A 14,452-nucleotide genomic window follows, 5' to 3' on the forward strand; every position below is an offset into this window, starting at 1 on the left:
GAGATCTATTTGTCAACGGAAAAAAATGTTTTTTGTAGGTGGCTGATGACACTTTGCCCAGAAAATTCAAAACAATTATTTGGAAATGTAGCTTTGGGTGCAAAACTTTTGTATCAAAGTACCTTTTAAATTTTGGAACAACATACCTGAGTGAACAAAATTTTCAAGATTGAAATATGTGAAGAACAATTTGAGAACAAACATGGACCTCGAGTGTGTTGTCGGCCCCCGACAGTGTTTCTTTCAGACTTTTTTTCTCAGAGGGAGGGAGGGGAGGGCAGTTGAAATTTGTAAATATTTGACGGGGAGGGAGGGGTAGACATTGTTCGAGGGGGGGGGGGGGGAAGCTTCGCCACCCCAAAGAGATGCCTGGAAGAAACTCTGGCCACCGAACTGATATTTGATAGTTAAGGCGGCCCTCGGGATGAAAAGTTTGGAGACCCCTGGTGTAGACCAAACGTGTGGTCCTATAATGTGGACAAATAGTGGTCCTATAATGTAGACAAACTGTGGTCCTATAATGTAGACAAACTGTGGTCCCATAATGTGGACCTAACGTGTGGTCCTATAATGTAGACAAATTGTGGTCCTATAATGTTGACAAACTGTGGTCCTATAATGTGGACCTAACGTGTGGTCCTATAATGTAGACAAATTGTGGTCCTATAATGTGGACCTAACGTGTGGTCCTATAATGTAGACAAACTGTGGTCCTATGATGTGGACCTAACGTGTGGTCCTATAATGTAGACAAACTGTGGTCCTATAATGTAGACAAGCTGTGGTCCTATAATCTGGACCAAACGTGTGGTCCTATAATGTAGACAAACTGTGGTCCTATAATGTAGACAAGCTGTGGTCCTATACTGTAGACAAACTGTTATCCTATAATGTAGACAAACTGTGGTCCTATAATGTGGACCTAACGTGTGGTCCTATAATGTAGACAAACTGTGGTCCTATAATATAGACAAACTGTGGTCCTATAATGTAGACAAACTGGTCCTATAATATAGACAAACTGTGGTCCTATAATGTGGATCAAATTGTGGTCCTATAATATAGACAAACTGTGGTCCTATAATGTAGAAAAACTGGTCCTATAATGTGGATTAAATTGTGGTCCTATAAAATAGACAAACTGTGGACCTATAATGTGGACAAACTGTGGTCCTATAATGTGGACAAACTGTGGTCCTATAATGTGGATCAAATTGTGGTCCTATAAAATAGACAAACTGTGGTCCTATAATGTGGACAAACTGTGGTCCTATAATGTGGATCAAATTGTGGTCCTATAAAATAGACAAACTGTGGTCCTATAATGTGGACAAACTGTGGTCCTATAATGTGGACAAACTGTGGTCCTATAATGTGGACAAACTGTGGTCCTATTATGTAGACAAACTGTGGTCCTATAATGTAGACAAATTGTCGTCCTATAAAATAGACAAACTGTGGTCCTATAATGTGGACAAACTGTGGTCCTATTATGTAGACAAACTGTGGTCCTATAATGTGGATCAAATTGTCGTCCTATAAAATAGACAAACTGTGGTCCTATAATGTGGACAAACTGTGGTCCTATTATGTAGACATACTGTGGTCCTATAATGTAGATAAATTGATGTCCTATAAAATAGACAAACTGTGGTCCTATAATGTGGACAAACTGTGGTCCTATAATGTAGATCTAACTTGTCGTCCTATAATGTGGACCAAACGTGTGGTCCTGTAATGTGAAGCCAACATGTTGTCCTCTATATACTCAACTGTTGTAGGTTCTTGTTGTATCTAACCTGAAGTACAATAATTTTATCTAGGTACACTTGTACTTAAATAAATTAATTAATGCCGCACATGCAATACCATTTGCCTTCATAACAGCAGGTTTTTATATAGGAACAAATGGACGAAATTAATTACCCATAAAAATAATGCTATGCTGACAATACAAGCCGTTATTATTTATAAATCAATACATCATCGATTTCCAATTAGAAGTTATTTAAACGTTGTCAGAAAGACGCCACTTGCCTGTCTAGTTTCTTTTGTTCCGCTTACATGGTTAGAAAAATAAAAACATTGAGGGTGCCCAGTCGAACGTAAGATGTCTCGAATCAATGGTAGCCGAGTTGAATGTGTAGAAATAAACTTTAGCCCAGTTGGCTTGCTTTAGATCCTGACAAAAGGCCGATACGACAAAAGGCCGACATGGAATGTAGGCCGACAGGAAAAAAACACGTCGACATCTAAAAGGCAGGGGCGGAACTACAGTGCCGCAAAAACCCCGCAATGCGGGTGGGGGGGGGGGGGTGGGCACGCCATTTAGGGGCACACAGCCGACCATAATAATTTTATTTATAGTTTTAAAAAAATGTCTTGCATTTTTTGACTTAATGGCTGTTTTGTAAAAAGATTACCTTGGTTGGATTGTCTTTATTCTATAGACACCACCAAACGCTCTTGTATATTCTTTTTCCCTTTGTTTTTTTAACCACGGTGAAAGCCGAGTCCTCTTTCTCCTACAATTAAACTTATCAAAGATAAGCAAACGTTCAAACAACTTCCATGACTTATTTCCCTTTTTCAAATAGGGGTGCTCATAAGCTTTTTTAAATAGATTTGTACTAAACAAATTAAAAAGTACTTACTTCTCTTAATGATTATTTTTTATAAAGCACTTTCTAAAGAATGACATTGTATAAAAAGTAAATGTATTTAAAATCAATAATATAAATACAAAAAAAAACATTAAAAAAAACATAACACGAGACACCATTACTTCTACAAAGCTTTCATGTTTTATATTCTTTTGACCGCCTAGAGGTTGAGAGATATTTTAAGAAAGATAAAATAAAACTGATTTTCACAAAACACACTAATGCACTCACACATGACATGATGTTGAAATTTGTTTTAATTGAAAAAGAAAACAACTTCATGTTTCAAAACCGAACAGACCAGCAATAATTATCCTATGATCGTAATTTGTGTTTATATATACATATATATATATATATATATATATATATATATATATATATATATATATATATATATATATATAGTGGGGGGCCTAAAGAATGTTTTTGCGGGGTGACCCTTTTTTTCTAGTTCCGCCACTGCTAAAAGGCCGAAGTAAAAACGGCCTACAAGACGTAAAGCCGACAGATTAACAAGCCGACATCTATAAAGCCGATATCTAAATTCTGACTGGACATAAATTTTAAACACTCATCGTCATCAGTCCCTTAACATTCCAGTTTGTTGCACGTGGGAGATGATGCCGACACTGATTACTACAAATCTGGCTGGTTTGGATGATTTAGAAACTGAAGATGTTTCCAAATGGGTGGACGATGGCTCTTTACTCAATAGTACCAGGAGAAACGTGCTGTTTCCTGTCCTTAGTGAGTGCAAATACATTTACTGCAATCTGAAATTAAAACAAAATCTTATTTTCAAGAATTATTAGTCCTTAAGCTCAAATGTCGTAAATCATTTTTCTTCAACAAAGTAGATCTATGCATTTATGTGAATTTGTCTGTCTTAAATACATTTTTCAAATTCAGCAGTGAGTGTTTTTTAAGTGTTAGCTTTAAAAACCCATATGATAACATTCTCATAAAATTCATTCATGTATCTCCAGAACCTGACAACGCCTTCACAGGGAAAAGACTGCATCTGCTACGTTTTTTTTCTAAAACTTTTAATGACGTCGATCTTTCACTTCTCATGAATATTACGTGTGAGATAGTGATGTTTACTGCTTAAATGAGTCCTATATTCAAACACTTATGACAGCACTAGAGAGGCTAAAAAATACCTGCAGCAGAATTGTGCTGCAGTGGATCCCGGGCCACTGCCAGATCCAGGGTAACGAGATCGCAGACCAGCTGGCAAAAATTGGGGGAAAGAAACCACAACCGGAAATTTCGCTACACCCAAAAGAAATAAAACGAATAATAAAAAACAAACAAACGCAAATGTGGTCTGTCACACACCCTCACTACATTAAAGACGACGGCTATTACAATTTAACACGAAAACAACAATACATAATCTTTCGACTTAGAACAGGCCACAACAGACTAAATCAACACATGCACAGAAAACTGAAGGTTGGGTTTAGCGAAATGTGCCCTTGTGGCAAGGTCCCGGAAAACACGGAGCACGTACTCCAGGAATGTACTCTGTATGGCCAGGCAAGAGTCAGACACTGGCCCCAGCCCACCTCACTCAGGGAAAAATTATATGGGACACCTGACAAACTGAAGACCACAGTCCGGTTTGTCCACGAAGTTGGACTTGTTGTCTGAATCCTCCACCATATTCAAAAAATTAAGAACGAAGAAGAAGAAGAAGACTGCTTAAATTAGACATAGACATACACTCTCACATACAAACTAACAAACTAAATTAAATTCTGAAGACATCTATAAATAATTTTTTAAATTTTTTTTTTACACTAGTAGCCTTAGATTGCATAACAATATTTATAATAAACATTACGAGTAAAATAAATAAATGTAACTAGTGTAGTTACTAAAGACGATTGATAAGAACGCAATACAGTCTGTCTACTAAGACATGACCAAGGCCAAACTGAACTGATGCAACGGATGCAGGTGGTGTGACAGAAATAGAAACAAAAGTCTTATAATATCTAGTACAAGACAACTGCGTAGTTGGGAGGCGAGATAATCGGACTGAACATAGCTATGATGCAACGGATAGAACCGATTACGAATACGAGGCGATATAATAGGACTGCACGACGAGAAGTTAGCGAGAACAGAAGTTGAAGCCTGAACTGTAGATACGTGTTTTAAGTTGTGAGAATAAGATTGGAAGCCTGGACCATGGACACGTGTATTCTGATATGTGAGAACTAGTGAGGACAGTGGGGGTCAGTTGGTTCATTGTATTCTTGTGGAACATTGATGCATTGCTATGTGGAATATTTCTATTGATTCAATTAATAAAGAGATAAATGTAAACCTGCACTTCGGAGTATCTGTATTGTGATTTATGTTGTGTGCCGGTCAAAGATATCACAAGTAAATATACCCAGTAACATTTGGCGTTGCGAGTAAATACACTCGGTAACATAAAATTGAACATAACCTATATTTACACCAATTAGGATTTAAAGAGCGTTTATTAAAACAAAACAATAATTACCAGTCAAAGTTTAACATAACTGATTACAATAACCGCCTTCACATCAAAAGTGAAAGAAAAATTGGTTACTTTAACTGTTTGTTTCCTTTTTTTCCTGTATCTAATATATAAAGTTCAATTCTGTATGTTTCTAACCAAGGTCAAGTGTTAAATGTCTAAAGTGCTCATCGTCTAAATTCTTGTTTAAAAACATTATTAGTGAAGGTGTAGTAAAACATTTTCATTTGTCAAACTTATAGCAATAATTTATTTCATGATCTTAATAAAAATTAAAGAAAATGTATTATCCTGTACAAAAATTCTAATTGTGTCTGAAAATTATGTCCATTTAGTCCTTTAGCGCTTATTACTTCCCTCGATAAATTAGGGGGGGGGAGAATTTACTTATTTTTTTTTACTTTGTTTTGGTGTTGGGAAAAAATAAATACACAATTTGCGGGGATTGATCAAGTGCAATGTTGTAGGATTTTAATACTGCCTTTTATGTATTCTATACACTGAACGTACTGTTTACAAATTATTTTTTAAAATCAATAACAGTCAATAAACCAGCTCCTAAATACCCCATGCCCTGTGAGCGCTATGGTGCATAATTTCGCTTTAAACATTGCGATAGACTATGGATAAGAAAAAGTTACTATAGTCTTTAAATGAATCAAATCCAGGCGTCCTCCGGCACCCCAACAGGGTTCTATTTGCCGCCCCGGGCCTTCCTGTGTTCTCTATGGCGCCTACGTTCGTTTAAGTGAGTGCAATAGCATATGGATACAATAGGGTGCTATAGTTGTTTATTAAGCGATTCCGCCGGCGCCCCAGTATTGTGCAATTTGGCGTCACGGGCTAGACGTTTCTGTTTGCGTTTGTGTTTTTTTGTGTTTGGGTTGGGTTTGCGTTTGTGGTTGGGTTTGCGTTTGGATTTGGTTTATTTTCGTTTCCTTTTTTTGTTTGTGTTTGTGTTTGTGTTTTCTTTGTGTTTGTGGTTGTGTTTGTGTTTGCGATTGTGTTTGTAGTTGTGTTTGCGTTTGCGTTGTATTATGTTTGCGTTTTTTGTCTTTTGTTTTGTTTTAGTTTTGGTTGGTTGTGGTTAGGGTGGGCAATGCCGGGTATATGCTGATTTCTAAACACACAAGTCATGGTCCTTTACATATAGGTTTTTCAGAGATGCCAGTGCAGGGCCTTGCCGGTACGGCTAGACTATCGATAATAATAGTTTCGCTGTCTGTCTATGTATCTATCCATCAATCTATCTGTTGGGACGCTTTTATTTATTGAGAAAAGACAAGTAGAGTAAAATCATGCATAGTAATTCTAAAAATGAAACTTGACATGACATGGAACATATCGTAAGAAATAGTCTCAAGCCGGAAAAGGACACACGGTAATATGACGTCATTGATTCTCGAGTAAACAATGAATTAATAAGCCAAATTTGTCTAATCTTAAAAGAGTTTCTTTCATGCAATTTTTCAGGTAGTGGCCAAGCCCCACCATCGCGTAAGAACGTCTAACCCGCCCCCCCCTCTTCCCAACTCAAAAGAAATGACGTCATCGATACTCTATAATAAAAACACTAAAATTACAGCCTAATCCATGTGTCTAATCTTAAAGTTGTTTGCTTGCAGGGTTTCTTTCATGCATCTCTTCGAGTAGAGGCGAACTTCGCCCTATCCTTCTCCCCCCCCCCCACCCCCATAGAACGCCAAATCCCCCCATCCGAAAGAAACATTATTTATATAGAAAATATATACTTTTACCAGTGTCGGCCTCCCCCGCCACGGGAAATTGTATTCGCCTCTGCAAAAATTCAAATGCCCCAACACCGGAAAAAAAGTCTGAAAGAAACACTGCGTGAGTGAGATTTATCGGCCAAAATGTAGGAAATGGGTCTATATTATAGAAGTAGGCTCTACTTTTAGTTTGTACAATCGACAAATGCGACCAGTGTTTCTTTCAGACCTTTTACTCCCCGTAGGGGGGGGGGGGGGTAACTTGAAAAATTCGGGGGTGGGAGTGGACCCTGGCAAAAGTATATATTTTCTATATACGTTGTATTTCGTTGAAGGAGACTTGCTTTGGAGTGGGTGGTGGGAGGGGGCGGGAAGGGGGGGGGGCGGGTTGAAGATGGTGTTTTTGATTTGGTTTTGGTTTAGAGAAAAAAGACAACACTATGAACCTTACGCCCGTTGTATCTCTCCCTCAACGGGCTATTTATCTCGTATAATAATAGTTTAGTTAGTCTGTCTGACAAGAACTCTCTAGTGAAAACACAAGGAAAATAAAAACTTTCACATGAACTGTGACGTCACATGAACCTAATAGTAATTTATCCTAACGAAACGAAACGTGTACAGTTTTAAACCGGAAAAGTACACAAAATAAAATGGCGTCATTGATTCTTGAGTAAACATATAATTAAAAATCCAATACCGAAATAAATACACGATAATAATAACGTCATCGATACTCGGTAATAAAGACACTAACAGCACCTCCTAAATTATTCTGCATGCAGTTTCTTTAAAGCATATCTTCCTGGGTGGGGGGAGGCCTTTCCTCCCCGTATTTTTTGAAGAAAATATAAATATTTACCAGTGTCAGCCTCCCCACCCACCTTAAGAACTTAATTCGCCACCGCAAAAATTTCATGGCCCACCAATACCCTCGTAGAAAATAAAAAAACGTCTGAAAAAAATATTATTCCAAAAGTTGGAAACGGGTCTAGATTATAGAACTTGGGCTCTACTTTCAGTCTGTTTGATCTACAATGCGACAAATGTTTTTTTCCGACTACTATTTTCTCAGTGCGTTGGGGGGGGGGGGGGGGGGTGGGGGGGGGTCGCCGGAAGAGATTCCTGAAAGAAACTCTGAAAGCAACGTTTGTCAAGCTTTAGTTTAGGTGCAAGGTTTAGGAGTATGACTACGACTATATTTAGAATCAATGTGCAGTAACTACGTAGTTAAGGGTTACCAGATAAAGTATTGTGGTAGTTACGTCCCTTACATGCCCCCTGATTCTGTGTTGTGTGCTCGAACGACAGGTACCCTCCTTTTAGTAGTGATCAGATGCAGAGGCGTAGCGAGGGGGGGGGGGGAGGGGCGGGGGCGGCGAGGGTGCGGACCGCACCGGGTGACACCATTTAGGGGGGTGACACCAAGGCAAAAAATAGCAAAATATATAGAGAAAAATAATAATTTTACTTAATTACGTGATTTATTCGAGTGTTAAATAGTCTTTTAAGAGGTGCAAATCAAATGTTTGAAGGGGGGGGGGTGCAAATCGAAAGTTTGAGGGGGGGGGGGGGGGGGCTGTGCAATTCGAAAGTTTGGGGGGGGGGGGGGGGGGGCGTGGGTTCAAATCGCAAATTTGTCCCCGGGAAGGATCGTTACGCCTCTGGGGGCTGACACTATTAAGTGCCGCACCGGGTGACACCCGACCTCGCTACGCCACTGATCAGATGACACATGCTTGTTTAACAAAAGCGGTCATTGCGGAGCTACGTATTTACGGTGTGCATGAAAACTAAGTACTATTAGAGCTGATTACTCGGCTAAGGCCTCTTTCTTTACATCGCAGATGGCTTATGCACTTTTTTTTGTAAAGTCAGATATACGCTGGACAATAGCCAGAGTCGATGATGCAATAAAAACAAAAATTTTATGATAGGAACATGCAGACCCATACTTCATTTTTGAAAACGATTTCCCGTGTTGTGGATTGACATTAATGTAGTTAATTTAATAATATTACCATTTTATTTGTCTTTGCATTTTTATGTCTAAAACTTTTATTTTAAAGTAAATTTACTCAGTCTTTTGATGGCTTGTTTATTAAGTTTAAGTCATTCATATAGTATATCTCACAATAATTATGTGTAAATAAATTAAAATCCATAATATGACATTCAATTCTAAAATGTTGAATCCACTAAAAAAATAATCATAAATACTATAAATATTTTACTGTGAGATATTTTGTCTGAGATTATTTGTCCTGTCACCATATATATATACATATATATATATATATATATATATATATATATATATATATATATATATATATATGTATATATATATATATATATATATATATATATATATATATATATATGTATATATATATATATATATGTATATATATATATATATATATATATATATATATATATATATATATATATATATATATATATATATATATATATATATATATATATATATATATATATATATACGTATTTGTATATGTATACACCTGCATGTGGTTGTGTGATTGTGTCTCAAACACCTGCGTGTGGTTGTGTGGTTGTGTCTAAAACACGTCACTGTAACAATGTGACAAGGTACGTGACGTTTGAGAGTAGGATCTTGTTTTGGGGGGGGGGAATGATTGGATGGGTCGTCACAAAGCTGTGCTAGGTAGTTGAGCTATTCGTCTGTCGTCGATATGAATGTATTGTTTGTATACGTTGTGAAAGTCATCATCCGTGTGTAATAAGCCAAGCAATAAACCATTAAATGAACCAATGAGGTCCCGTTCAATATTTCGTATTAGATCGTCATTGTCTATCGATGCTTGTTATCATACACTGTCGACCCCGTCCTAAACTCGCATCGTAATAACTATGTGTGGTTGTGCCAAGATCTCTAAACTATGTGTTGTTATATCTATATCTTTGTAATGTGTTATATGTCTAGATCTTTGAGTCTTTTTTTACGCATTCGCCTAATTTTCAACATAAGCCATTGCAATTAACTGAATTGAAATGCCCTGCATTAGAATAGGAGATGGCTATTTATAATTATCTAATTTAATTTTTAAGGTGATGGCTAACATAAAATGTGCCTGTTGTCGTAAACTAAATTAATTTACTTTGCAATTGATTAAAACTAAACCACCATACAAATCTGATAATAAACAACAGCATTCATTTGCTGAATGACATTTTGAACTAATTAGCTTTCAAGATAATTAAAATGCATAATTCAAATATATAATTATTTTTCTGATAAATTTTACAAGCTTTTTACAATCTTTTATTTAACTTACTTCCTCTGTCTGTCGTTAGTCGTCAGTCTTTCGTGAGTCTAGATAGAAGCGCCCGGGTGAAAATTCTGGACTATGACAGATTCGTTTCAAAGTTGGCACGTGGGTCAAGGCATGAAGACAACGCAATATGACATTAAATTTGACTTAATTGGATGCATAATTAAATTTTTATTAATTAATTAAAAATGCGTCCAAATTAGTAGGATGTCTTATCCAACTATTCCGCAATATTATACGCGCGTTATAATGTTCATTGGGTGCGTAATCATTTTTTAGTCATGCAACGTTATTGTAAATTTAAAATCTCGAGTATGCTAATATAACACTACGGGGGATGGCAACTAGGGATATAGACATGATTTTTAATCCATTTTAATTACTTAAACTTTTTGAAAATAGAGTAGAATCTCTTAGAAATGCGTGTATAGTATGCGCCAAACATTATGTGTATAATAGTGCGGAATATTATTAGTTCTTTATAAATTCATATGCGTTTTTTTTTTTTGAGAAATCGGAAATAGCCTCAAGTACTACTTTCGGTCAACAGTAATCGCTTAAAATTAAAAAGAAGGCAAATAATTAGATCTTTAACTTACCTAGGAAATTGTATTGATCTATCTGAAACAGTTTGAAAAATTGAAAATAGAATCCTCCGGTTACAAGAAATCGTTGAAAAGTTAATACTGAACTATAAATTTGATAAAATACTTATATATGAAATTTTATCAACCTAACTGTAACGGTACTCAAGTTATCACGTTCACAGACACAAACACACACACACACATATAAACACACACACACACACACACACAGACATACGGACAAAATTGCAACACTATGTTTTTTCGACTCATGGAGATGTAAAACGTCGAGATTTGTAAAAATCTCGTTTTATTTTTTGCACGATTACATTACTTCCTCTATAGGCCTACTTCGTATACTAGAAAGTAAAGATTCATAAAAAAATATTTAATAACAAGGTTTTAGGTAATAATGCACTAAACAGTAGAAAAAAAAATGATTTTCTGCATTACTATTTAAATAACTATAAAGAAAAGCGTGGGTCTCTTCCTATATATATTAGTAAAGGTATCAAATAGATAAACTGATCCTACTTTTTAGTGCACTATTATATAAAAGCTTTTTATTTAAACGTTTTATATGAATTTTGTTTTCGTGTTAAATTTTGCCCTTTCGATAACTTGTCCTTACGATTATTTATCCTTTTAAACTTTGTCCTGATATATTTTGCCGTGAGATCATTAGTCCTTATATATTCTGTCCGTAAAATATTTTGTCTGAGCTATTTGGTTTCCGATCATTTGACCTGAAATGACTTGTTCTGTCACTTGTTTAAGGGTCTCGTCTAATTCCATGACTCTGTATCGCATCAAAATTCTCCAACTGAAATTTTCAAAAGTCCTCGTCTCCCCCTAACAATGGCGTTGCAACCCTTTCCAGCGCAAACTATCAACAATGCGTTTTACCCCTCACCCCATCCTTGCACTTCCCCCCCCCCCATTGCACAATTCAACAAGAAGAACACAAAAACTGCAGAAAATATAATCCAATATAGATAGCTCAAACACAACAAAACAAAACAAACTCAACGAAAATGTGTTTTTACCAAAAGACGCAAAAGTCAAGTCAATAAGCAAGAGCAAATGAAATGTCATGAAATAATACATATTTTTTTGCTCCGCCGTCCTCGTTTATTTTAGAACAGTATAATGAGGTGACAAGAACAAACCACAAACAAAACCATCAACCTAAGTTAGCACGACATCAACCTATGAGTGTAGTCAATAACGAAAACTAGAAAATATAAATAACGATAATTTACGTCATTGTTATAGGTCTAAAAATACAAATTGCGATGGCGGTTGTTAAGGAATGTGTAGGCCTATGCTTGGAGGGTCCCTGAATAAATGTACGCCTGTAGTGTCCCTGAATTTATGTATGTTTGTAGTGTCCCTGTATTAATGTATCATCGGATGGTTCTGAATTAATGTATGCGTGCGTCTCTAAATTAATTTAACATTTGAAAGTAACTGCTAAATGCGTTAAATATAGCCACGACGTGAAAGGAATATCACTTAGCCATGTGGAACAAATAAAGCATAACAAGGGCATCTAGAGTCAATCAAAGATATTCCAGACCCTAAAAGGCTATCCAGGTCTTTTTATTTAGACTACTTACTTGATCAGGCAATTAAATCCTCTCTTGTTATAGACTAATTAGTCTGTAATGATTTTCCTTGTTAATAGTGTTGAAATGATAATTTTATTACACCCGGAATGACATAAACATCAGATGCTCGTAAACTACGTGTATTTAATTTACAACCATACTATAAAACACAGCCCACACAGCCATTAGGATACACCCTCTCGGCTGTTCCTGAAGAAATTCGACCAACATGTTGCTGTTCATCGCTCTGTTGCTTCACGCCTTCTCTGGCTTTGGTAAGTTCCAGATGTCTTAATGTTTTAGGGCCTTCTCCGGCTTTGTTAAGTTCCAGATGTCATAATGTTATAGGGCCTTCTCCGGCTTTGTTAAGTTCCAGATGTCATAATTATTATAGGGCCTTCTCCGGCTTTGGTAAGTTCCACATGTCGTAATGTTTTAGGGTCTTCTCCGGCTTTGTTAAGTTCCAGATGTCATAATGTTATAGGGCCTTCTCCGGCTTTGTTAAGTTCCAGATGTCATAATTATTATAGGGCCTTCTCCGGCTTTGGTAAGTTCCACATGTCGTAATGTTTTAGGGTCTTCTCCGGCTTTGGTAAGTTCCAGATGTCATAATGTTGTAGGGCCTTCTCCGGCTTTGTTAAGTTCCAGATGTTATGTTACGACCTTCTCCTGATTTGGCAAGGTCCAGATTCCGTTATGTTTTAGGACATTTCTGGATTTTAAGTCTGTTAAAACATTAGTGTTTTTTTTTTATCGTTTGTCGGTTTAATAGTTGTTCTACAATTTTACAAATTTTTTTCAAAGTTCCTAGCAGTGCCGCTAAAGATCGCAAAACCTGTGACTGCGATTTGTTTGACCCCCCTCGTGATCACAACGGACACCGGTATTATCAATCCTCCTTCTACTACAAAGACGCGGAACAAGCTGAAAAAGTATGTTCGTCTTGTGGCTGGTACCTGGCAGAAATCAACACTGAAGCTGAATTCAGGTTTGTGCAAACCCTGGCCAGGAGTGCAAACACTGAAGGTCTGCTGCTCTCTGGAAATGACGTGAACAAGGAGGGCTATTGGGTATTTCAGACCAGTAAGAAACCGGTCGTATTTTTTGACTGGTATGATGGAGGAGCGGACAACTACCAAGGTAATGAACATTATATTACCATACATCAACATTACAACTACCAAATGAATGATGTGCCTTTTGAACCGCAAAGCCGTTATAAGTTCTTGTGTGAAGAGTAGATTAGGTCGGAATATATGGTTGACGGATGAGATAACCAAATGACTTGTTGTCAGTCAATAAAAGTTTAAATTAAACATTGATTTTAAAGCATTCAGAACTGTGTATGATGGTGTTTGATTTTTAGTTTCGATGAATTATAACTGTTGTGTGCCTTTGTTTTTGTGTGTTATGGTAATGATGCTTTTTATTGATTTTTGGGTTGATTTTCTGTCAATCTTTATGTTAACACCCATCAACAAGAGTGTCAGTTGTATGTACTTGGTAAGGAATTTATTCCCGACAATATGGTTCCCGACTAATATGCTCCAGACAATTAGGCAACTGAAAAAAAATGTGGCTCTCTGTCGGGAGCCAAATTATCGAAAGTTCGTTTTTCGGGGCGAATTTGTCTGGGCCGCTTTCTTGTCGGCGTTTAGTCACGCGCCGTTTTCACGTTGCACTGAATGTTACACAAAATATCACAAAAAGTTCTTTTAAAATATTCTTAAATCGTGACTCTGAAAAAATATCCAACATAATCATATCAAACGTGTTCAACTTTATGCAGGGCATTAAAAGACAATTTCGAATAGATAAATGAAATTTGACATATAAGTAAAAGATCTAATTCTCTACCTTTTTTCAAATTTTGAGTAATTTTCGTTGACCAGATTTACGCTATTTCTGGTTTCTCAAAAAACCCATGTGAATTTATGAAGTACTAAAAATATTCCGCACTATTATACATATTTTGTTTGGCTTTCGCTTGCTGCGCAATTTTTTTTCTACGAGATTATATT

General features: G+C 36.5%; 1 protein-coding gene across 1 annotated transcript; it reads left to right on the forward strand.

Moving 5' to 3' along the window:
* Positions 1–12,608: 12,608 nt before the first annotated feature.
* Positions 12,609–13,770, forward strand: LOC131938196 (uncharacterized). The gene is made up of 2 exons (XM_059296109.1): positions 12,609–12,706; positions 13,236–13,770. The coding sequence occupies exons 1-2, from the start codon at positions 12,661–12,663 to the stop codon at positions 13,670–13,672; spliced, it is 483 nt and encodes a 160-aa protein (XP_059152092.1). The 5' UTR covers positions 12,609–12,660; the 3' UTR covers positions 13,673–13,770.
* Positions 13,771–14,452: the final 682 nt, after the last annotated feature.

Source organism: Physella acuta, unplaced genomic scaffold, assembly GCF_028476545.2.
Source record: "Physella acuta isolate Inbredline_101_S28 unplaced genomic scaffold, ASM2847654v3 ptg000237l, whole genome shotgun sequence".
In the NCBI taxonomy this organism is placed as follows: domain Eukaryota; kingdom Metazoa; phylum Mollusca; class Gastropoda; family Physidae; genus Physella; species Physella acuta.